Below are 23231 nucleotides of genomic sequence, written 5' to 3' on the forward strand. Positions count from 1 at the left end.
CTGCTCGTAACAGTCAGTTCTATCCGAGCAATATTGAGCACCAAGTCACAGAGTAAGTGATTCCTCAGGTACTGCAGCAAGGGCCACTTTGACCATGGCGTTCAACGATGGAGCCTACATCACACCGGAGGAAGAACGTCAATGGATCGAAACCTGCACCGGTGAGATGGTCGACCACGCGAAACTTTATGCGATTGAGCTTCCATGGTCAAATCCCTTTTCGGGCGCCAGGTCCCATTCTTCGTCGCCGGAACTTCCTTCCCGGCCTATCGTTAAAAAGTATGTTGGAGTATACTGCTCATCCTACCAGAGTCGCGTCTTTCCGGTGATCAGCAAGGCTCTCTTCACGGAGACCCTGGATCTCGCCTACGGACCAACCGATGCTTCTGGCTCCGACAGTGCCAAATCATGCGTGTATGCGTTTCTCTCGGTGATTTACCTCTTCGGGCTCAATGGCAATCTGGTGGAAGCCCATGATTGCGAGACTTATGCCCGGGCTGCGCAGGGATTTATGGCTCGTGTTGTTCGAGAGATGACTCTCAGCGGTCTGCAGTCCGTTATCATGCTTGTAAGTCAAAAGCCTCCTTCCGAGATCTTTGTACCTTCTGTGGGTCTCAGCTCACCTGCCACTTAGATCCAGCATCAGTACTTCCTGGGTGATTTGCAGGCTGCTGCGCTGTCCGTGTCAATAGCCAGTCGTCTTCTATTCAGCCTCCGTGCTCACACACAGTCCTCGCCAGACAGCGCTTACCATAAAAGTGTAGCTGAGCACCATCTGCGCGATCTTTTCTGGCTATGCTTCTCATTTGACAAAGACATTTGCTTGAGAATCGGGCAGCCTCCATGTATCAATGACACTCACTGTGACCTCACTCTCCCTGCGAACTACGCGCAGCTGCAAGAGTCCAACATGCAACGAGAGACAAGGTCGAGTACCGATGACACCATCCCCCTCTTCCCTTTCGACCTTCGACTTTCGATGATCAAGTCGAACGTCTACCAGGCTCTCTATTCCGCAAATGCTGCGAAGAAATCGGCTTCTGAGATACTATCCAGCATCCGGAGTCTGGACCAAGAGCTGGAACAATGGAGGCAGAGCTTACATCCGGATATCCGGCCCACAATGACCTTCCACGACGAAACGCCGGTCAGTCGCGGCCTGAACACACAGGCAATCATGTTGCGGCTTACATACTATCACTGCGTCGCACTCATTCATCAAGCCATTGATAGGTGCCGTGGCTGGCCCGCAAGGGATAGAGTCTCTAGTGCCATGCTGGTCACGAACGCCAATCAGTCGACACTTTCGTTCCTCGAGGTCGCATTGCCTGTCCTGGCGGGAGAATGTTTCTGGTGAGTGCTTTTGTCTGTCTCTACACAACGCGAAAATGGCCGTTGATTTTTTGATTTTTTTTTTCCGATAGGGTGGTTATATTCTACGCAGTCACTGCAGTCCTCGCGCTGTTTCGCGCTGTCCTCAAGGACCCCCTAGGATCCGGCCTCATGAAAACCCTACGGGGCGTTCCCAAACTGATGAAGAAAGTCCCAATTCGAACACCCACCCTCGGCGTAATCTTTCACGCGCACTTTTTGGGTAATTTTACCACCGAGCTTGTCCGACTGGCCGAGTGTGCATTTGCCAAGGCAGATAAGGATGCATGTGGTCCGCCTTAGGCCGGCTGCCGAAGGCGAATGGTCCGCATCATGTCAGGTAGTTCTACTCTACGATACCCTATCGAGTACTTAAAGACTACCGACTAGGCTCAAAATTGCCTGGACTACCTCCTCTGGACTCTCCTGAGGCGCCCAATGTCCCACCCCGTCAATTAACCGCATCTCGCGGAAGTCACTGCACACTTCTCCATTTTCCATCTTTTCCAAGGCGCCCGGCTGCTGGTAGATTCCCCAGTCGAGCTTGCCCGACACAAACGTGCAGGGAATGTCGATCTTTCTCCCCATGAACACCTCCAAGTCCCAGGTGCACTGCTTCCCTTTGGCTGTCTGCACCCGGTACCAGTTTAGACCCCCCTGGAACCCCGTCCGCTGGTACTCCCTGACGTACACCGCGAGATCCTCATCGGACAGCCACTCCCGAGAGGCCCGCAGCCCATCCTCCGACTCCTCGCGCATGTGTAGCTCTACCGCCTGCGGCATCGTCGCGTCCGCTGGCATGACATAGTAGTACGGCATCTTAGCGAGCTCGTCAGCGGTCCAGCCGGCCAACGTGCGTGGCTTATTCCCTGTCCAGCGACCACTCTTGAGGTGGAAATACCCCCGCAGGAAGCCATGAAGCCCTTCCGCTCCGGGAGGGTGGAGCATATCGGCGCTGGCCGACGGAGTCGAGTAATACCATTTATAGTGCTTGCGGCCCAGATCCCGCAGGGCAGAGTGCACGTCCTCGTCTCCTGCGATGGAGTTGGGATCGTTGCCTGTCGAGGTTCGGGGGACAGCAGAAGAGCCAGCTGGCTGCTGCTGCTGCTGCTGCTGCTGCTGCTGGCCATCCACAGACGTAGCAACAACACTCGCCGGCGCCGGCATGCCATTGAAGGGGTGACTGAGAAGGACAACGCTGCGGAAGAGATCCGGGCGGGCCACGGCGCACATGGCGGCGGTCACGGCGCCGCAATCGTGCCCGACCACGCAGTGGACGGAGGTGTACCCCAGTGCATATACGAGGAGGACGACGTCGCGGACGAGGGCGGAGACGGTGAACGTGTGCAGGTCCGCCTCGGCGTAGGGGCGGGTGTCCCAACCGCTCGTGCGGCCGAAGCCCCGCTGGTCGGGGGCCACGACGTGGTAGCCGGCCGCGGCAAGATCGGGGATGACTTTCCGCCAGGAGAAGGCGATTTCGGGAAAACCGTGGAGAAGGACTATGAGGGGATGGTCATGGTGGTTATTGTGTGGTGGGTGGCCAGCTTCGAGGATGTGGGTTGTCAGGGAGGGTGTGGTTATGAAGCGGGAGGTTATGCCGGAGGGGAGTGGAAGGGGAGGGAGGAATGGTGGTGATACCGATGTTGTCATAGTTTGGGAGGGATCTGTGGAGTTTGAAAAAGTATACGGAGTACGGGAGGCTTAGGTACTGGTGTGGGGTAGAATTGTGAGTAAATATTTGTGCTTGAATTATGCAGAGATCCGGTCAGTGGCACGATCTGGCGATCGGTAGATGGAGCTGATCGGATAAAAATTTGAGACTTGCGCTATGACGATGATGATGGGGATTGTATTGTGGATGTGGGTGTGGATGGGGAGGAAGAGGAAGAGGATGAGGATGAGGATGAGGACGGTGATGAATGATGGTGATGATGATGATGACGATGGGTCTGACCTGGAAATGAGGAAACCCAACTTCCAATTGATTGATTGACTGGGCCGCGGGCTCCAAAAGTGCCTGCCTAATAAAGCTTAGCGTAGAAGATCACGTTCTTGCGGCGGACCGGAGCTTTTCCTGATCGAGACAGACCAATGATGAATCTCCCCCGTTCCTCCCAAAGTTCCCCGACCATGGGAATTCAATGGAATTAACACTGGAAGCGCAATGGAACGAACCATAAGTTCTTCCAGTTTTAATTCTTGACTAACTTACTGACTGACTCGGGCTCAATCCGTTCGGTCCATTCGATCCTCGACCCGATTTCAATGACGCAACCAATTTCTGCAGCCCAACTAAGGTTCTGGCCCTTTTTTCTCTCCTGCTGCCGATAATCCCCAAACCAAACGTCTTTCTTTCCTTTGCTGCCTCTCTCGCTCCCCCGTCCTTCTTTTTCGTCTTGTCTATTGCCATCTTGTGCTATCCCGTGCTGTGCGCTGTGTGCCATCCTCATCTTCGCTTCATCCCCGTCGTGCAGTCCCTGCATTCTCCTTGCTTTCTTTCCCTCCCCCCTTTCCGATATCCTGCATCTGCACTCACTCACTTTTCCTGTTGCTGCTGCGACTCTCTTTCCGTTTGTTTTCCCTCCCTCCGTCGACCTCCGTCGCTATCCCCTTGAATAAAACACATTCATACACTACATCAAATTGCCCATTCAACCCATCAATATATGCTGTAGGTTGAGTTCACGGGCTCAGTCGCTTGGAAACTCAATTGCGCTCGTCTTGGGCAACGACCGCCTGAGCCATGTTCCGCAGAAAGAGGAGCTCCTCTCAACATCAGGTAACCCCTCGTTCCGTGGGAATGGCATTCGGATCTTCCAACAAGCTAATCGCCCGCTCATTCATCTAGCATCCTCTCTCGGCCTCCTCCTCTCAATCCGCGCAATCCGCTGCCAGCCATGCTTTTCTCAAATCCCAACCCTCGTCCAGCAGTCTCTCCTCCGCCGCCGCGGCCGCCGCCCTGCGCAGCCTCACCCCCACCCCAACCCCCGTCGAAAATGTGCAGACCAAGCGGATGATGCAGCGGCGGACTTCCGTCTCCTCGCAACTAAGTGGCACGCCGAGTCTGCGACCCATCAGCGGGAATGGGGTCCGTCGCTCCAGTAGTTCCGCCTCCATGACGCATCGCACTTTTCGTGATCAATCCCCGCGGCGACCCGCATCAAGCGCTGAGCATGTCGACCCCGCACCGCCGCTCCCGTCTATTCCCCGCGAATATACCGGGCGAAAGGACCAAGCACGTCGATCGGTGAGCATGGGCCCATCACTGCGACAAAGTCCGCGCGGAAAATCGCTGGCCGACCAGGGAACAACCGGGGATCAAACTGCTGCCCCCAAGCCGCCGACACGAGCGCCCGCACAAGCGCCCGCATCGACGCCGTCCCCGGAGCTGCGACGACCCGCGAGTCGAAACTCGATCAACTTCTCATATCCGATGGGCTCACGGCCGACATCGCCGACGGCTTTGATGGAAATGGATGCATCGACGACTACCTCTCTGGCCGGTCAGCTTTCCGCTCCTGAGTCTCCTAAGGTTACGAGCAATAGCCCCCGAGCAACGCGCGGCGCCAAAACTAGGGGTGTCTCCCCCGGTAGCCCTGGACAGCGTCCATCGTCTGCAGGGACTGCGGTGGCTGCTGCACAGGCTGCCATTGTACCCCGAAGCCAAGAAGCGAGCCCAGTTGCTGCGTCTCCGCGGAGGACTTCATCTCAAGATCGAAGTATTCCGGACCCAGCACCGACTCAGCAGCTCCTGGCACCCGAAGCCCGACATCCTACACGCCCTGCCTTGGTGAAACGCCCGTCAACAGTGCCGGAAGATGCCCAAGGGGAGGAACAGGCAGAAACCTCTGCCCCCGCCCAGCGAGCAGAGCTCCCTCGTGGGGGTACTGTGACACCAGAGAGCCCACAGACCATCAAACCGCAATCTACGCCGGACCAGACTAAGGATCAATTACTCAGCCCCCCGATAAGCCCGCCGAGCTCGCAGCCTTCCGTCGACGCCAGTGTCGAACCGCAGCCGTCACATATGCGTCAATCCAGCAGCCCCGGGCGCTCCGCTCGCTTCTCACGACACCTATTGGTGGCGAACCTTCCGAGCGATCACCTTCACCAACCCCCACCAAGGTCCGTGTCGCCGGCCAAATCCGCACTAAAACATACCCGGAAAGACGGCCTTGCTTCCGATCCCCACCCAGAGACAGTGCTGCGACCAGGCCCTGCGCTCAGTGAACTATCCGATGGTACTTCTGTCGCGTCCGATGATGGTTCAAAGCAAGGGGCTCGAAAGAGGCATGCCAAAGTCAGCTTCGATGATGAAGCGGAAATTGTGGGCACGGCAGCGAGCCCGCCGACATCTCCCGACGAAGTTCTGCCCGAGTCGCCGCAATCAAAGCCCAAGAGTAAGGGTGGGTGGTTTGCTAAGCGGAAACAAAATCTCCGAAGCGGGACGCCTGATGAATTTGAGCATATGTTGAAACCTCGGCTTGCACTGCCGTCATTTGGCAGCATTCGAGGTAACAGGACGGGCGGCCAGCCGGAGCCGCAGCCTCGCGAGATTAGCGACAATGAATCCACGACCTCGTCCGACTCTCCAATCGATACGTCGAGGTTTTCGTTCTCGAATGACCATGCTGTGGGAGGTGTCCTAGTCAATGCTCGGAGTGAGGTGCCGCAAGAGAGCACAACACTTATTCGTCCTGCTAGTCCCCTTCCAACAGTGTTGGAGCTAGAAAGTCCGTCAGAATCGAGTCACAGGGGTGATCAGGGAGAACAGCCGGGCACGGCAATCAGCCACCCGGCGGAGGTCAACGCCCTAGCTGAGGCAACACAACCACAAACTCCCAGAGAGACTTTGGCAGTTCCTGATATTACTGTTCAACCAGCTTCGCCCGAACTTGAAAAAGAGCGCCCGAGCTTGGAATGGTACGAAGTCCCAGGGGGCTTTCCACGTTCCTCCTTAGAGTCGGATCCCACACAGGCAAAGTCTAAGAGAAAGTCAATTACATGGGACGACACCGATGTCATGGTCGATTCAGCCGCAGAGCGAGAGACTGACGACGAGTCCGGAGAGAGCATTTACAGTGATGCGGAGGAGGGCGTCAATGGCCATGGCTTTGGCTCCATTGATGCTGTCGTCGATGGCCGGCCGTCGCTTCCCTCGTTCCAAGGCTCAGCAGCAGGACTTGGTCTCTCTGATAAGGATCAACATCATACGGATGAGTGGTCGGATTCGGAGTATCCACAGACCTGTCAGATTGCCCGTGCGAGCTCTCCAGTGCAGGATACAGCCCTCAGTCCCGTCCCAGAATCCCCCGAGTCGGTGCATCAAGCCATGCCTTTCTCGTCTCCTTATCCTCCTTTCGCAGCGCCGTCGCAGGCAGAAAGTAAAAATGGTTCAGTCCAAGTCGGCCTCGCACGGTCGGCTTCTCACCATGTCAAGTCTGTTGAACAACCCAACCTAGGCAATCGTGCAGACAACACAGCAACGAAGACCTCTGACTTCCCGCAGGCGACTGCAATGCAGCCAACTGCTACTCAAGACCGGGCGAGGCCAATGTCATGGAGTCCTGCTGCCATGCAGAATGGAGTCGGCGGTAAGAATCGTGCGTCAGCAGCGAACGGCAAGGCACCAACTCCGCGGAGAACATTATCCAGTGACAGCGATTCTTCGAGCAGCTTCAAGCGAGCCAGTCGTCCATCTCGGGCAGAGTCAAACCACACCATGCGTCTGACGATGCGGGGCGCCCCTCCAGTCCGACAGGCCCCATCCCGGACAATGTCCCCGCCCGCCGACTCACGTCCGCGTTCGCCGCAATCGGGTGGTAATATGCGAACCACGCTTCGAATGAATGGAACCAAGCGCGAAAAGGGCTCATTCTTCTCCAATAAGTCGCCGAAGAATAAGGTATCCAAGGTACCTGGTAGTCGGTTTACTTCACGCTTCCCTGATTCGGACGACGACGAGGGCTTCGACAATTGGAGATCACGATATCGGTATGACGACTCGAGTGACGACGAGGATGAGCGAGCACCAGCTCCGCTACCCCCTGTTCGAGGGATACCTCGGCGACAGGGCGCTCACGATGGCGATTCAACGGAGCTAGAAGACAGCTCCGACGAGGAGCGGCAGGCGGCTGCGTCTCGACCGCGAGCTGCTGTGCCATCTCCCCGCAAGTCAGGCCCAACCCGGGACCCTGCCTTGGCAGCAGTGGCTCGGAGTCGTGGCATGACGGATGAGGAGATGGACGAGTTTCTCCAGCCCAACCGAGGGCGCAAGGCGGGACTGTTCCATCGGTTCAGCATGCGCAAGTCCAAATCGCCAGTCAATCGCAGGTCCCTCACCAACGGTACTACTCGAAATGGCGGTCTTTCAGAGCGTTCCCGAGCCGAGGGCGAGCAAGATCCCCCACTGCCTGGAGCTCAAACCAACGTCGTCACCACTATCACGGCGACCAACCCGCCGCCGCCAACCTCGTCCAAGCTTGTGCGACGTGCGTCACAACGGTCCTCGCGCAGTGACGGTTGGCCGTTACGCACCGAGCGTAAGGAATCGGGAACCGCACCTGCAGCTACCATCAACGGTGTCGACGAGCGCCTCGCGACCGTTGACGAGCATGCCGGCAATAGCCCGATCCCCGCTCCTGCCGGCGGACCCGCCTCCAAAGAGAATCAGGATCCTTCCATCCCAGCAGCATCGGCGACGAAGAACGATACTCGTCCCGCCGCCGACGTCGTCATTGCATCTTCTGGACGCAAAAAACGCTTTCCCCGACTCCGCAAGGCCTTCGGTTTGCGTGATTGACCGACCCCACATCTTATCATTCACTTTTTCACTTCTACTATATATATTGCACCAATCTTTTGCCATTCTTCTTCCCTCCTTTGCACTTATTTACTTCGGTCTTTGATCCATTTCGATGTACTTTTGTTATAATATCCGCGGAACCTTACTCTGCATCCGGAAACCACTACCTATAATCATAATGCAGGCCAATGATACTTATCAAACGAATTCTTGTCGGAAAGTTTAGGCAGCTTTACTTTCCACAGAGATGAAAGTGGGTGGAGGTCACCTGATTCAGTGGGATGTGTGTGTGTGTGTGTGTGTGTGTGTGTGGTGGAGGAGCTTTCACCACCGGGGCACTTTGATGAGATACACGGATTTTCTTTTTGTTGGTGTCTTCTACCTATGGCTATGGCTATGGCTAAGGGTACAAGGATATCTGGCGCTCGGGACGGGTGGTGGATGGATGGATGGATGGATGGATGGACGGACATAGGGGATTATTGTTTCTTTTCCAACTAGGGTTTGAAAATTGGTTGATACCCTTCGTTTTCGCTTCGAGTGGTCGTGATGGCGCTGTCCGGCCGATGGACTGGAAAAAATCCAGGATTTGTGTGTGTAAGCTGAATTTAGTAATGGGTTTGTCGGTGACCGTTGACCGTTGACCGTTGACCGTTGAACTGGGGACTTGTGCGTAGTTGGATTCAGGGGCGAGATGGGAAGGTGGACTGTACACACAGACAGTAACTTTGGGCCAGGGAGGTTACTATAGTAGGTATACCTCGTGCCTGCGGGGGTAGGTAGCCTGGCGCCTCAGGGGGCTCAGTCCTTCACCCACCTTCCCTTTTCGGCTATCAATTCCCCAAACTGGAAATCATCTGTGTATCCTGATCTCTCTCTTGATTGCGATACGAAGTAGATCCCAAGCATACCCCCGAGTACAGGTAGGTGTATGCCCAACCAGGCGCGGGAGGAAGTACTGTACTGTACTCTGTACTGTACATAGGAACAACAAGCGAAGCCATGCGTGGATCCTCCGCAGACAGTAAAGACCCCCCCCCTGCCCGGGTTTGAAGATCTGGATATTTCATTCCCCTTGGGTGGAACACATCGAATCTCTATTCTACCCCCGGGCATCCAGCCAAATACCTAAGCAAATAGTCCGGAAACGAAGCCAACACCACACTCACCACACACCACGCAGTCTCCAATCCAACTGAACTAACATATCCTCTAAAAGCTTCCATACTGGTGACGGAAGGGCCGGACCATCCCAAAAAAAAAAAAGAGAAAGAAAGAAGGGGGAAAAAAAAAAGAAAAAAACATGGTTGCAAATGCCAACCACATCTGACGATGAAGACTTCTCTTCTTATTCCTATTTCCTTGGTGTGTTTGATGAGTGTTGAAGCTCGAGCTATCTATCATACTCTACTAAGTATTATCAGGCACAGAGGTTCCAGCCCCTGGAAACGTGGTCAAGGTTTTCCCGATTCATATTCACAAAGGGCAAGGTCAGTCTACTTGAAGCCAGTCTAGATCATGATCTACATCCATTATTGCTAGATACAAGAAGGCCATGATACATTCAAGTAAACAGTTTTTGTCAAAAGGCCATTCCATCATACGTGAATCCATCAGATACAAGATTTAATTTCTCAGGTCATCAATGATCGTGCGCTGCGAGTGAAAAAGAAAAACACAAAAGAAAAGTCAAAGACCCATGGGCGGTCCGTGGTTGATGCTTTGCGGGAGTGACCACGGTTCCCGCCCACGGGCACCATTCCCAACCGAGTAAAGGCTTACAAGCGGGAAGCGTGGACCACCTTGTAGTCAACGACCAACTCGCGGCCACCGTCGTTGATGACAAGGGCACGGACGCTGCCACGGCCATCCTCGAACGCCTCACGGATGCGACGGAAGAGGTGACCCTGGGGAACGACGGGCAGGCCCTGCTTGACATCACCGGTCTCGGTCATGGCGACCAGGCGGCCGTCATCGCGGAGGTCCAGGATCCGGTAGGTCTTGTAGACGGGACCAAGCATGGTCTGGACGACCACCGAGGGGGAGGGGTTGGAGACGAAGCTGGACTCCTCCTGGAGCTCCCGGGTGAAGAGGTCGACACCCAGGTAGCGGTGCTGGCCGGTCTGAGGGGAGACGGAGATGCGGATCACCTGGCAGGGACGACCCTGGAGGATCAGGATGTCGCCGATGCGGATGAAGTGGACGGGGATCGGCACGGTCTCGGCGGTGGCGGAGGAGTTGCCGGCACGGGGCTCCACGATGCGGACATCCTCGCGGACGCCTTCACGGAATCGAACTGGCCCGCGTTCGTCAGCGACGACTAGTTCCTCGTGGTCCTTGTGACCATGGTGGTGGTGGTGGGAGGAGGTGGGGTGCATGATGCGGTCGGCAACGCGCTCCACACCACGACGGAAGGAGTGATAGTTACCGTCGTCGTCGTAGTAGCCCATCTTGCGAGAAGGAGGGGAATCCACAACAGTCTTGGGCTTGTAGACCTTAACGTTGGCTGAAGAAGCAGGAGCTTGGGGAACCGGCTCAACACTCTGTTGACGGCGGCTGTAGGGGTCCCGTTGGTAGCTGTCGACGGGCTTGGACTGGTACGCACGGTCGTAAGAGACGTCGATCTCCGATTGGACAGTGCGGTCGTACGATACGTCCCTGGTCTGCTGGCGGGGGCCTGGGGCGTAGGAGTCTACGGCAGGAGCCTGGGTAGACCGGTTGTAGGCGGGGTTGACGTCGTAGGTAGGGTTGTTGACCCGACGACGGTACTCACGCTCAGTGATATCGAGCTGAGTCTGAAGAGCTTGATCGTACGTGGGTTGACGGTCTTGGAAACGGACCGACGGTTCACGATAGCTGTAAAGGGAAAGAAAGGATGAGATGTCAGATTGGGATTGACAAGGGAGGGGAAGCGGATAAGAGATGATTGGGTGGGACAAGAGAAAAGAAAGGTATGTAGGTATAAGGGGGGAGGGAAGGGGGGAGAGGTAATAGTCAGGCAAAGTGTAAGGTGTGTGTGGGTGGGAAAGTATAAGAGGGCGGGTGGTGGAGGAGAAAAGAGGAGAAAGAGAGGAGAGAATGGGGAATGGGAAAGAGTGGGAAAGCACGGGAAGACCCAGTCAGCTTCCCTTTAGGGCCAAGGGACCATTGGGTGATTTGTTTGTTTTGGTGCCACGTAAGAAATCACAAAACAGAAAAGAAAACAAAATAAATAAAATAAGAAAAAAAATAAAAATAAATCAAAAGGACCGACCACCAAGAAGTGGAGGAGGCGAACTAGAGCGCATTAGGCCAAGAGAGATTCGATGATGGTGACACCGCTTCTTTTGGCCTCTCTCTGTTTCTCCACTTGGTTTGCTGTCGGTGCTAGACTACAGTCTAGGTAGACACCGGACAAATCTTTATAACCAGAAAGAAAAACAGAAAACGTTTCAATGGATTTCAACATACCGTTCGCGAGTTAGATCAACCTCGGGGTACCGGGGCGGAGGAGCAGTACTAGTGGTAGTAGTGACTCGCTCGTCAAAGTGGACACTGACGTCGTTGGGGCGCGAGGAGTGCTTGTGGTGGTGGTGATGTTCGTGACGATGAGGCTCGGGCACCGAAGCAAACTGATCGCGCTCAACGAAGTGAAGGTCGATTTCTTCCTTTCCGTAGACACGCGGGTCGGGAAGAGGAGCAGAGGTTCGAGTATCTTCCCGTTCGACGTGCGAAGTGCGATCGAGATTGACTTCTTCCTCTACTCTGGCTGTGGCCGCGAGAGTAGCTTCAGGAACAGCGTCACTCCGGTACGACGACGGGAAGACACTGAAGGGGATGGGGACGCGGGCGTCAAAGTCCAGATTGGCTGTCCTGTCGGCGTCCTTTCTCGAATCCCTTTCGAACTGTTAAAAACAACTCGAAAGGCGAGACAAGAAAAGACTCTTAGGGAGAAGAGAAGTCTTTCTCGTAAAGAGATGGAAGGGGGTGGAGGGGAAGTTGATAGATCAAACTACCCGAGGAATGCGGAGAAGGTTCCTGATGAGGAATGTGAGATAAAAGATAAGCTTAAAAAGCTTGAGGGGATAGGAATGTGAGGGTAAGGGTAAGGGAAGAAGAGATGAAAGAGGATGGAGAAAGAAGAGAAGAAGAGGAGAAAGAGAAGAGGGAGGAGAAGGACAGAAGTGGAGGAGGAGGAGGAGGGGAACAAACCCGCTGAAATACAATTGCGGATGGTTTCCCTCGTCACGCGTTTTGTTTACCACACCTTGCCGTTTCTGGGGGCGATGTTATTCCCAGACATCCCCAATCATCCCTATCTAATCAGCTTCTAACCCACTCCAATTGACTTTCTAGTCCCTTCCTCCTACTTTGCCCTGTTCATCCGGACTCCATACTATCAAATCTACAATCGAAGAGGCAGGTGGGTGGGTGGGTGGGCAAGGGAACGACCCGAGGTTCAGTTCAGAAATTCGCCTACAAACCACGGTTCCTGAATCTGCAACTCAAACTTACTCTAGTTCACCTCCCACACTTATCTCGACCACGCTGATCTATATAGGGAATTTATCCTCCCAAATCAAGCCCAACCAGCGCTAATAACCTTGATCCACCGCGCAGTTGATTGATCAATTCTTCCCTCATCGTTCACATGCAGGCCGACCCTGCTCTATCCTCCCAACGCACACACCACGAGGCTGGCCAGCCACCTCCGGGTCCCCATGGCAACTGGGCCGGTTTCCCCGGGTCGCATCGGAAATCCGAGCTCCCTGGAGCTGGAGCTTCAGCCGATCGACGCTCAATGCGCTTGCCTGCTGCCAGCCCCTCTCTTTCTCTCTGGATCCTCCGTCCATCCCGCGCTCGTTCTCAGACAATCGCAACAACCGAGGAAACAAAACGAGAAAAATGAAACATCCATGCAATAAAGTAAGCCGGAGGCTGGGGTCTGGTGTGTTCTCGCTCCGACTATTCCATCGTCAAATGTTTCCTGTCAGCAAGAGCGCAGCTCCGTTGATTATGTATCACAATCAGTGGTTGTGTCCATGTGTACGATCAGGCTTACAAGCAGCAACCTGCCTGCAGCATGATGTTTCTTCAAACGCCGTGGCCCTGCCCACAGTTGGCCGGACCATGATCCATTTACCGGATCTATTCGTGGTGTCCGGCCATTGGAGAGCTGAGCGCTGAGCAGGCACCTCGGTCCCCGTTGCCTCTGGGGGGAGTGCCCAGCTTGCTGCTGATCGCACTTGGATGTGGACCCGACCGGGGAGGGGGGGTGGAAGGGGCCATTCAACGGCCCAGCCATTCATGATCCATGATCCATCAATCCAGCCAGCCAATTCCCAGCCTCATTTCGGTTACATTTGGCTTCCAGCCCGTCACATTGGTGCATTGGCGCTGACTATTCTTAACTCTCTTCAAGAGCGAGATACACATGTAGCAATGGTCAGTCAGCGCACAGCTGGTTGTTTCGGGTGGAAAGCTAGTCTCGATGTCTCGAGTCTGGACAGATCCACCTTGTTCCCGTTTGGTGTAGGATTTCCTTGGTTGCCAGCTTTCTGGTTGTGGTCGGTGCCGGTCGGGTAGCTGACACGGGTAAACTCCATAACATGTAGATACTGGATCACGGTGCCAGCGATCGCAGTGGAGTCTTTTGGCATTCGTCACCATGCGTGTGTCGTGAGCATGGCACATTGGCAACTAACGATGCGGTTCGGATACTCTGAATGGACGGTAGAGGCTTAGAGTCTGGAATTGACAGATCATATGTAAATGCACTGTACTTGACTCCGACTTGGTGTAGGGATGGCACTGTTGTCCGGTCTGGCCCTCGTGCGCCCGAAGCTGTGTCTTTCAGCCGATATTATCGACCCCACGAGCAACAGCAGCCAGTGAGTCTTCATCTACAGTCACCAGTGCATATATCCAAGCTCACCTCAGTATGGATACGATGTGCTCGCCACCTCTGTAATGAGAACGAAGGTACAATGCGGCCAGCCCAGGCTGACGGGACTCGGGAGGAAACAGGCGCTTCCAGATCAGGCCTAGCGCGACTTCATATACCTCCGTTTCCCTAAGCAGTACGAACAAGCATCCACGATGCATGATACTACGTGAATATGGATGGCCCTTTGGAGACCATAAACGGTATTCAGGATTGTAGATTTGAAGATCTAAGGTGGTATGAAAGATTTGTCACTCGCTTGTATTCATCACTCGCTTGCGGATTACGTTAGCTCATTACCCCGCATGAGAACTGCGTTGGAATTCTGGATGCCCAAAAGAATCCCTCATCAATTCATCACGTATTGATCTCTATCAATTTAGAGTGACATGTCTCACCGCACGATGGATTCTAACCTCAGAAAAGCATGCTGAGCATGATTCCATTCGGGGTGCTCATCCAGAAGCAAGCAGCCCGAAGCTTGCATCACAAAGCCAGGAGTCGACCCTATGCGACCTGATGGATACCACCGACCCCGCCAAAGACACCTCCCACACCCACGGACAGACCTCTATAGAAGAAGATCACACCTCCCGCAGAAACCCTCACGAAAGCAGCCCCTCGCTGGGGAGTCCACACTCTCCGGTGCCCCCCGAGTACCGTTCCGTGACCAGCAGCCACACGGGTATGGATAGTCGACATCTAGATATTGAACCCGTCCCATGTCCTCTATTCACTGAGCCAGAAATCTATTACAATGTCACAATAGGAAGCAAGGATGTTGTCCAGCCCAGATTTGATGCGTCAATTCGCAAAGGTTTCTTTCAGGACAACAATGGCCGATGGACGGGGTATCGCCGTAACTATTTCTCAGTCTCATGTGTCGTTTACGTGCCGACCGCTATAGACGATGGGCTGTTTATACAGCCCAATGGAGCAGACGCCAAGCGAATACAGGGCTTCTCCGTGACGATTTCGGCGATTAGCCACGGTAAGGATGGGGAAGTGGCTCAAGAATTAATACAGCATACCCCCAGAAGGGATAAGCCGTCTGAGAGAAGACCACAAAGGCTACCTTTGTTCCCCTTCATACCAGATACAACAGATAGAGAGAGAGCAGGCCGATCCGATCACACAAGCATTCCCCGCAGCAACACACTGCAGAGCAATGAGACAGGCGAAGCCCGACCGGTGTTTCATACATTCGAGCGCGTACGGTTTCAAAAGGCCGCGGCAAACAACGGCAAAAGGCGCGCAGCGCAACAATACTATAATCTCATCGTTGAGCTTCATGTGCAAGTTTCAAGTGGGGGGAATGAGCGAGACCTGCAATGGCTGAGAATCGCTAGGAGGACTTCAGAACCATTGATCATACGTGGTCGATCTCCGGGGCATACAAGGACGTACGGAAGGACATGTCTGCTCCTATGGACGATTCCAGTGGCTTCAGACAGGAAATAGATCATTGTAGGGCATCGAATCTGTTCAATCTTGTCCTTGAACGCGGTGAGTGGCACAAAGACTTTAAGATTCCAACTGAAGAGAGCACTAAGGAATTGGACTTGAATCCGATTCTCGATCCTGACCGGTATTACGGAAGACTCGAGGGCCTGGAATGGGAAATCGCCCAAAATTGCCCCCTTATCCTGCTTGCCATGCCCTTATCAACAACACCATGGCCCGAGCTCCTCGCGTTCCTGATGAAAATACTGAGCAATGCGAAGGGAGGACTGCGATTGATGGAGAACATAGGGTTCGCGGGAAAGGGATATAGTATCCTCGTCGAACCGCCAGATGATAGAGAATCTGTTAAGGTCATACCCTGTGGTAGTAATGTCCTGGACACTCTTCACGACACTCTTGCTTTAGGCCTCGGCCTGTCAGAGCCGGCCCCAGAGCATTTATCTGAGAGTAGAGTGGCCGCACAATCTTCACCGGATTCGGTATCGAATGTTGCTCCGCTACTTCACACGCTGACATTGTCGTTCAATTTAATTCCTTGATCCCTATGCTTGGCATAGGTCTGGTATCTTACTCCGGATCACACGCCTCCGCCTTTTACGAGAAGTACTTGGACTCGGAAATAGAATTCCAATTTCCCATGTCAGAAGGTGCTGGCGATGATTTCATTTCGCTCCGCCGGGTTCGTCTGAGCTGTCTTCATGAATACATTGGAGGGCCAGTCTGGGTGTTCTGCCGGGGAAACGCCGAGATGACGCGCGAAAGAACATTGGTGACTTCAGTCGAATCGATGGCTGATCTATGGGGCCCATTGAGAAGATCCTATTCGCGCGAAGGATTGATTGGGCAAATCGAACTCGAACGAGGTACTATAGTGGATCTGAGACCCGAGGCAGGCAAAGAAGAAACCGTCAGTTGTCATTGGTTTAAGTTGGGCGAGCAGCTACCCGAGTCCTCTTTTCCTTTCAAGGACACAGCAGTACTTGCCATCGGGTCATCATCTGTCATATCTTCTACTCATACCATGGCGACGGCGCAATGCCATGTGGGCTTGGACTACCGGGGGCTCGGGCCAAAACTGCGGGAAACGAGTGAGTTCACATTCCTTGGGGTTGAACGGCCGAATTGGGCAGCCGATACAGAAAGTGCAAATGTGGGATTCTCCAAGTTCGTCAATATGAGTGCTGGGGTGAGTTTCAAGGGGATGCCGGGGCGGTCAATGAAATCCGTGCTCTTGTTCCTATGGCAGGATGACTATCCGGATCCGCAGACGCTCCAAGTGAGAATAGGACTGGAGATTAGTGCAAGGACAGGAAATGCACTCCGAGTGCCTCTATCGAAATTGTTTCGGTTGGAAAACATTCAAAATTCCGTGAAGCGCGTTTTCCCGGACCAGTTGTCTCGGCCGACGGACACAAAATCCTTCCAAGACGCATTCACTCATGATTTCCATGGGTTCTTGGAGATGTGGTCTGCCGATGCTGAAAATTCGTTCCTCTGCGAGAGCCATCATAAGGAATATTCTATCCAACCTACAACATACAGGACCAGCCGGAGGAGGCGATCTCCGCGCCTGGTATGTCGAGAGCGGTGGATGCTTGCAAATCCGAAAATGTGACCGACACCCCTGGCTTGCGCTATTGCAAGAATCCGAGTATATGGCGTCAGTTGCTGTCATAAGTCCACGGCACATCCACTCCTCTGGACGCCACTGACCTTTGCCGCCGCGGCCGGTCACCTGGAGATCGTGCGGTGTTTGCTTCAGCAGCCGGGCCGCGGGGTGGATGTGAATGCCCGGGATCGGAACGGCGCGACCCCGCTCATGTGGGCGGCGCGGCGCGGCGTCGCACACGTGGTGGAGGTCTTGCTCCGTCGAGACGACATCGATGTGGCTTGCGAGGATGAGGACGGCCGCACGGCAGTGATCTGGGCGAAGGAGCATGGCCATCGAGACCTTGTGCCGTTGTTTCATGCGTTTACAAGGAGACCCGAGTTGGCTGGAATTGGCGGCCGGGGCAGATTGGGATTGCCTTGTCCACTGAGAACTGCCTATTACTAGAGCAGTAATAAATTCTGAACGGTCATCAGCGGCGCAGAGTGATTGTAGCGGGTATACATTCTACAAACATAACCTAAATTTGCTCTTTTAGATAGAAAGCTTGTTGGTGCTCTCGAGTAGATCAACAATTCAACTGGGGGCCGAGGACGATGATGATAAGAATCCATACGCTGGCCCCTCGCCGTAGGCGATCTGGAGGTATCCACATATCTCTAGTCTCTACACACATCTATTTCTTCTATACTATTTCTTCCTCAGGAAACTTGGAGCCTCATCAAGGCCTATATAGGCTAGCATCTAGGGCTGTATCTTACTCGTAGAATTGTTATAATACATGGTTCCGAAATCTCTAGAATACCTTTATGAACTCTAGTACTATAGTATACTAACACTGCCGGTATCTTATAGAAAATATCTTGTGCTTGGTAGTTTTTTTTTTATGTCTATTAATTAGAAGTACATACAGTAACTGTCAGTACCTCCATGTTCTCTCCACATCAGCAACAACAGAGCACCTTAGTACCGCAACTCACGCAACTTCTCACCACTTCTCAATAGACCTAATCCTGAGTATCTAGTAGAATGAACCCCCAAACCCCCCTCTCTCAGCTCCCCAATAGCCTCATTCCCAAGTACTAGAACAACCCATCCCGGGGGAGAACCCCCGGACCCCCCTTCCTTTCAACTCCCCAGTAACAAACTACCCCACAACCCCGGCAACCAACTCCGCCGCCCGCTCCGCAATAGCATACAACGCAACCTGATAATGCCCCGCCACCGACAACGGCAAAACGCTCGCATCAACGACCCTCAGCCCGCGCACCCCACACACCCTCAACTCCGAATCGACCACCTTCCCCATCGCCGCCGACCCCGCCGGATGATAGAACGTCATACCGCCCTTCCGAACAGCCTCATCGATTTCCGCATCCGAGGCATCGACCCCCAGCGGCCGCAGCAACCCCGGCCTCACGACCTCCCCCACCACCATCTCTTTCCCCGGCGGCGTATCCAGCATCAACCGATTCACCTGCCGGATCCCCGCGCGCAGCGTGACGCGATCCACCTCCGTGGCGTAGTAATTCGGATCAATAACGGGCGCAGCGGCGGGGTCCGCCGAGGCGAGGGTGATGGTTCCGCGGGAGGAGGGCGCGATGCCCAGCACGGCGGTCGCGATATGCGAGCCGTCAATGGGGACGTCCACGCCGGAGACGGCGGCGCCGGCGGGCGCGTAGACGACGAGTGTTTCGAGGTGGTCGAAGTCTTTGGACAGATAGGGGTGATGCTCGAGGTCAGTGGGGCTGGTGACGCCGTCGGCTTGCAATGCGGCGCGGAGGGCGTCGGGCGGCGCTTGGAGAGTCGCGACCCAGTCGCACGGGAGACCCAGGCCGTAGGCGGGACTCTGCCACGCCGGGGTCCCCGCCGAGAGGCCCTGCTCCGGGTGCCGCAGCTGCCACCACTGGTTGAAGGCGAAGTGGTCGTGGAAGTTGCGGCCGACTTCGGGGGAGTCAACCGCGACGGAAATGCCGTGGTGCTGGAGGTGCTCCCGCGGGCCGATGCCTGACAGCATCAGGAGCTGCGGGGTGCGGTAGCCCCCGGCGGAGAGGATGACCTCGCGCCTGGCGTGGAAGGTCGTGCCGTCGGGGAGTTCGACGCCGACGGCAGTTTTGCTGCTGCTGCTGCTGCTGCCCCGGGAAGAAGGGGAGTTAGGGCTGAGACTGTCCGAGAGCAGCACCCGCTTGACCAACGTGTTCGTCCGGACGGTGATGTTGGCCCGCCGCGTGACCCCGTACGCTTCGCTGGCGATCTGGCGGCGGCCCGCGCGCCAGTTCTCCGTCAGCTCGGCCAGACCCAGCGGATGGCCGGCGTTGGCGTCCCCCAGAGCCACAGGGCCGACGCCCAGCTGGGCCCAGGCAGCGCGCACCGGCTCGCGCAGCGGGTAAGTCCGGTCGGGGCTGCTGGAGGAGACGGTGGCGTTGTGGATGGGGCCGGCCCGCCCGTGGACGGCAGGGTCGGCGTGGCGGTCCCAGTGCGTCTCGGCCCGCTGGAAGTACGGCAGCAGGCTTTGGTAGCTCCAGCCCTCGTCGTCGACCATGCGCGCCAGCAGGTCGTATTTGGCGGCGCTGCCGCGCGTCCACGTGCCGTAGTTGATGGCGGTGCCGCCGCCCAGGGCTTTGCCGGCACTGTTGTAGCAGGTGCGCCCGTCCAGGTGCGTCTGCGGCACCGTGGTGTAGGCCCAGTCCAGCGGGCTGAAGTGTGCACCGAAGCAGGCCAGCGGCGCACTCGTCAGGGGATGGCCCACGACATTGGGGCCGGCTTCCAGGAGGAGGATGGTTCGGGAGGGATGGAGTTCGGATAGGCGGCCGGCGAGAGTCGAGCCGGCTAAGCCGCCGCCGACGATGATGTAGTCGTAGGTAGCCATGAGGACTGATGAAGTTGAGGTTGTGGAATGATATTCATTTTCAAGAGAGGTGATTCAGGCCGTTCTTATAGTAAAGTATCACCCGGTTTCTTTGTGCTCGGTACGGCTGGCATCAGAGCAAAAGATCTGCGTAAGCTTAAGGCTGGCTTAGTATAGAGTATGAGCGCGAGCTTGCTGATTGGTTCATTCGTGTAGATTTCATCTGTCAGTGCAAAGTATATATCACGTGACATGCCGTCTTCCGAGTTGCTCCACGGCCACGCTGACTGAGATGGGTGTGAGTTCAGTTGAGCAAAACAGTGCCACATATAGCGTAGCCTTGTCCGACTTCTCTTCCTTCCTTTAGGAAAAAAAGTAGCTGTGCTACCCACACCAGCTGTCGCAGAACACCATAACCTGCCAAGCATTCTCCATTACCACCCGCAGCTCATGCAAAAATGAGCATCAAAACCAACAAAAAAGATGGAGCTGCGGGGAATCGAACCCCGGACCTCTCCCATGCTAAGGGAATATTATACCACTAAACCACAGCCCCTGTTGATGTCATCACAACACTTTTGTGGCTTTATGTTTCAACACCAAGTGATGAGACAGATGGTAGTGCAGCCCAGCGGAAGTCTTGGTCCGATTACATGTCCACTCCACTCGGACTTTACAGCCCTATGAGCTGCTGATGTATATGTGCATGTCGAAACATAGCCTTGCCCTCTGAGCGGTCAGTCTGCGTTCGATGCTGTGGGCGTCTCGGTCTGGAGCATCGAATACATTACCTAAAAACACGTAGACTGGGAAACGGAGCAGAAGGCATGTCGTTCACCTCAGTTCGAAGGTATGATGCAGCCGTCATCACTTACTGAATCGCCTGCAGGCAGTATTCTCGCTCCCGACTAATCCGTTGGAAGCTTCCATAGTACGCCTGTTCAACAGCATCGACAACCCAGCGGCAGGATCAGACTCAATCTCCGGGACCTGGGCCACTTGCCAGCTCGTGTCGAGGAATCATCATGAACCGACTCACACCCACTAGGCTTTTGCGGAGTCTAGAAGAAGCCGCGATATAGAGAAGGTGCTTATTGCGTTCCTTGGCAGGGTCCATAGATCCCCAGCACAGATGCAGACGAGAAAGCCCCCGCCCGCAGCAGAGGGCCGGAGTCAGACCGCTCAAAAGTATAACTAATTTAGTTGCTGACCCTGAACGTTGGTCAAATCAAGCGGTAAGTGGGGGGATCCTGCCGAAGACCTCGTGAAGATGGATCTCGCTTAGGGCTCTCGGAGCATGAAACGGGGCGTGGCATGAGCAGTCTGCTAGGCGGGGCAATAAGTAAGCTATCTCAGATCGAGGAGAAAGGTGGCTAGAGACACGAATCAGTACCTCTCAAACGGATATTCCAGACTTTCGTTTGCTGCCTGGAAAACTTACAGGCTAAACGTAAGTCGAAACAAGGTTCATATCCATGATAGGTGGTGGTGACTGCACGGAGGCTGGAGACGGTCCTAAAGCCCGAGAATCCCTGCCCGATCCCCTCACCAGAACCCCCGCTGAGTAGCCGATTACCCTCCGAGGTCAAGTACCAACTATAGAACAACAGATGTGCAACATAAAGACTGAGCAAGCTCCATCAGAATCTACTATCCATCACTCTCAAATACGGCCACTCCTTCTTTATCTATCCCTTCTCAATCCCAGCTTCCTTGAATATGTCCCCGCCTTGGCGCCCCGGAAAACGAGTGGCCATCGCCGGCGGAGGCCCCGGAGCCATCTCCACGGGGCTAGCCTTTCTCCAACGGGGGTACGATGTGCGCATTTTCGAGAAACAGCGCACGTGCCAGGCAATCGGCGGCGCGGTGCTGCTCTCCATCCCCGTGCTCGCCATCCTCCGCGCCTACGGGCTGACCTCGGATAATTTTGGGTCGTACACGCGGACGACCTTCGCCAACAAATGGGGCAAGGCACGGGTCCAGCTGCCCTTCAACGCCGAGGTCGAGCGACGCATGGGCATCCAAGGCTGGCAGTACGGAGTGTTGCGGTCGACCATCTTCGCGAAGATGCTGGGACTGGTCCCGGAAGGCGTTATCTACACGGATCATGAGGTGACCGGATATGAGGAGAAGCAGCAAGCCAGTGGGGAAGAAGACACCGGGGTACAGATCCGGTTCAAGAATGGCAGCACCATGATGACAGATATCCTGGTCGCGGCGGATGGCATTCGGTCGACAGTGTCGCGGCAGGCCTTTGGCGAGCCCGGGCTCTTCCACACAGGCATCCGGGTCTGGCTTGCGTGGTGCGATCAGATCCCCGGGATCCCGGCCCACCACGGGGTGATCTCCCACGACTGGCAGTACCAGGCCAGCTTCTTTCCCATGATGCGCGAAGGCAACCGACCCGGATTTGAGTGGTGGGTGGTTGAGCCCTCCTACGAGGGCAAACCGGCGCCGGCAGACCCGCGGGCGCATCTGGCCGCGATTCTCCAGGACTGGGCACAGCCGATGCCGCGACTCCTCGAGGCGACCGATTTCAGCTCCCAGGTCTACCGATGGGAGGTCTATAACCGGCCATCCTTGCAGAAATGGTCGACTGGGAGAGTGGTCGGCGTGGGCGATGCAGTGCACCCGGTATCACCGTATGCCGCATATGGGATGGGGATGGCGATCGAGGATGGCTACTACCTCGCCCGCGCCTTCGACGGAGTCGACCTGCGCGATCGCCAAAACGTCGCTGCTGGATTTGAGGTGTATGAGCAGCAGCGCGTGGATTACGCGAACCATCACATGGAATTCGCCCGCTTCTCGGGGTCCATGTTCCACCGTCTGCCCTGGCCTTTGGCCAAGGTGCGGGACCTGATCTTTGATTACACCCCTGTGTTGGGCATTTTGTTGAAAAAGGACTATCTCCAGCGAGCCGAGGAGGAGACAATGAACTTGCGAGAGCTGCAGGTTGTGTGAGGAAACGGAGGGATCCATGGATCTGGCGGGGGGGGAGGGAAGGAGGAGATTAGTTGGGCTGCAGTTAGTCTGGTCGAGGCGATTTCGCCGGCGGTACACTCCCGACCTTCCCCTTCGGGCAATTTCACTCCGTGGCTTGACTCCGAGTCACGTTCATGTTCACGTTCACGTCCACGTCCACCTTCACAATCACTGTCACTTTCACTTTCACTTTCAGGTTCACAGCCCCCACAGCCAAGCCAAGCAG

At 55.2% G+C, this 23231-nt stretch overlaps 8 protein-coding genes and 1 non-coding gene across 9 annotated transcripts; 5 read left to right on the forward strand and 4 right to left on the reverse strand.

Moving 5' to 3' along the window:
* Positions 1-94: 94 nt before the first annotated feature.
* Positions 95-1674, forward strand: BO86DRAFT_396516 (fungal specific transcription factor domain-containing protein; the record flags this gene model as incomplete). Its single annotated transcript, XM_025673404.1, has 3 exons — positions 95-568; positions 635-1353; positions 1425-1674. The coding sequence occupies 3 exons, from the start codon at positions 95-97 to the stop codon at positions 1672-1674; spliced, it is 1443 nt and encodes a 480-aa protein (XP_025530771.1).
* Positions 1424-3302, reverse strand: BO86DRAFT_386455 (alpha/beta fold hydrolase). The gene has a single exon (XM_025671332.1). It carries the CDS (start codon positions 3019-3021, stop codon positions 1744-1746), a length of 1278 nt encoding a protein of 425 aa, XP_025530772.1. The 5' UTR covers positions 3022-3302; the 3' UTR covers positions 1424-1743.
* Positions 3303-3984: 682 nt separating this feature from the next.
* Positions 3985-8364, forward strand: BO86DRAFT_209160 (uncharacterized protein). Its single transcript, XM_025666819.1, has 2 exons — positions 3985-4150; positions 4220-8364. The coding sequence occupies exons 1-2, from the start codon at positions 4115-4117 to the stop codon at positions 8171-8173; spliced, it is 3990 nt and encodes a 1329-aa protein (XP_025530773.1). The 5' UTR covers positions 3985-4114; the 3' UTR covers positions 8174-8364.
* A 1590-nt stretch (positions 8365-9954) lies between these two features.
* On the reverse strand, positions 9955-12878 carry hexA (putative Woronin body protein HexA; the record flags this gene model as incomplete). Its single annotated transcript, XM_025670538.1, has 4 exons — positions 9955-11032; positions 11627-12052; positions 12671-12708; positions 12846-12878. The coding sequence occupies 4 exons, from the start codon at positions 12876-12878 to the stop codon at positions 9955-9957; spliced, it is 1575 nt and encodes a 524-aa protein (XP_025530774.1).
* Positions 12879-14461: 1583 nt separating this feature from the next.
* Positions 14462-15625, forward strand: BO86DRAFT_209216 (p53-like transcription factor). The gene has a single exon (XM_025666820.1). The coding sequence runs from the start codon at positions 14619-14621 to the stop codon at positions 15558-15560; it is 942 nt and encodes a 313-aa protein (XP_025530775.1). The 5' UTR covers positions 14462-14618; the 3' UTR covers positions 15561-15625.
* Positions 15626-16013: 388 nt separating this feature from the next.
* Positions 16014-17280, forward strand: BO86DRAFT_209218 (uncharacterized protein). Its single transcript, XM_025666821.1, has one exon. It carries the CDS (start codon positions 16108-16110, stop codon positions 17176-17178), a length of 1071 nt encoding a protein of 356 aa, XP_025530776.1. The 5' UTR covers positions 16014-16107; the 3' UTR covers positions 17179-17280.
* Positions 17281-18319: 1039 nt separating this feature from the next.
* On the reverse strand, positions 18320-20041 carry BO86DRAFT_305938 (GMC family oxidoreductase; the record flags this gene model as incomplete). The annotated part of the gene is made up of 1 exon (XM_025667673.1): positions 18320-20041. One exon carries the CDS (start codon positions 20039-20041, stop codon positions 18320-18322), a length of 1722 nt encoding a protein of 573 aa, XP_025530777.1.
* A 463-nt stretch (positions 20042-20504) lies between these two features.
* On the reverse strand, positions 20505-20576 carry BO86DRAFT_t84. Its single transcript has one exon. It is a non-coding gene; the product is annotated as a tRNA-Ala (tRNA).
* Positions 20577-22140: 1564 nt separating this feature from the next.
* On the forward strand, positions 22141-23210 carry BO86DRAFT_386460 (FAD-dependent oxidoreductase). The gene has a single exon (XM_025671333.1). It carries the CDS (start codon positions 22214-22216, stop codon positions 22982-22984), a length of 771 nt encoding a protein of 256 aa, XP_025530778.1. The 5' UTR covers positions 22141-22213; the 3' UTR covers positions 22985-23210.
* Positions 23211-23231: the final 21 nt, after the last annotated feature.

This window comes from Aspergillus japonicus, assembly GCF_003184785.1.
Source record: "Aspergillus japonicus CBS 114.51 unplaced genomic scaffold BO86scaffold_7, whole genome shotgun sequence".
NCBI classification, from domain to species: Eukaryota; Fungi; Ascomycota; class Eurotiomycetes; order Eurotiales; family Aspergillaceae; genus Aspergillus; species Aspergillus japonicus.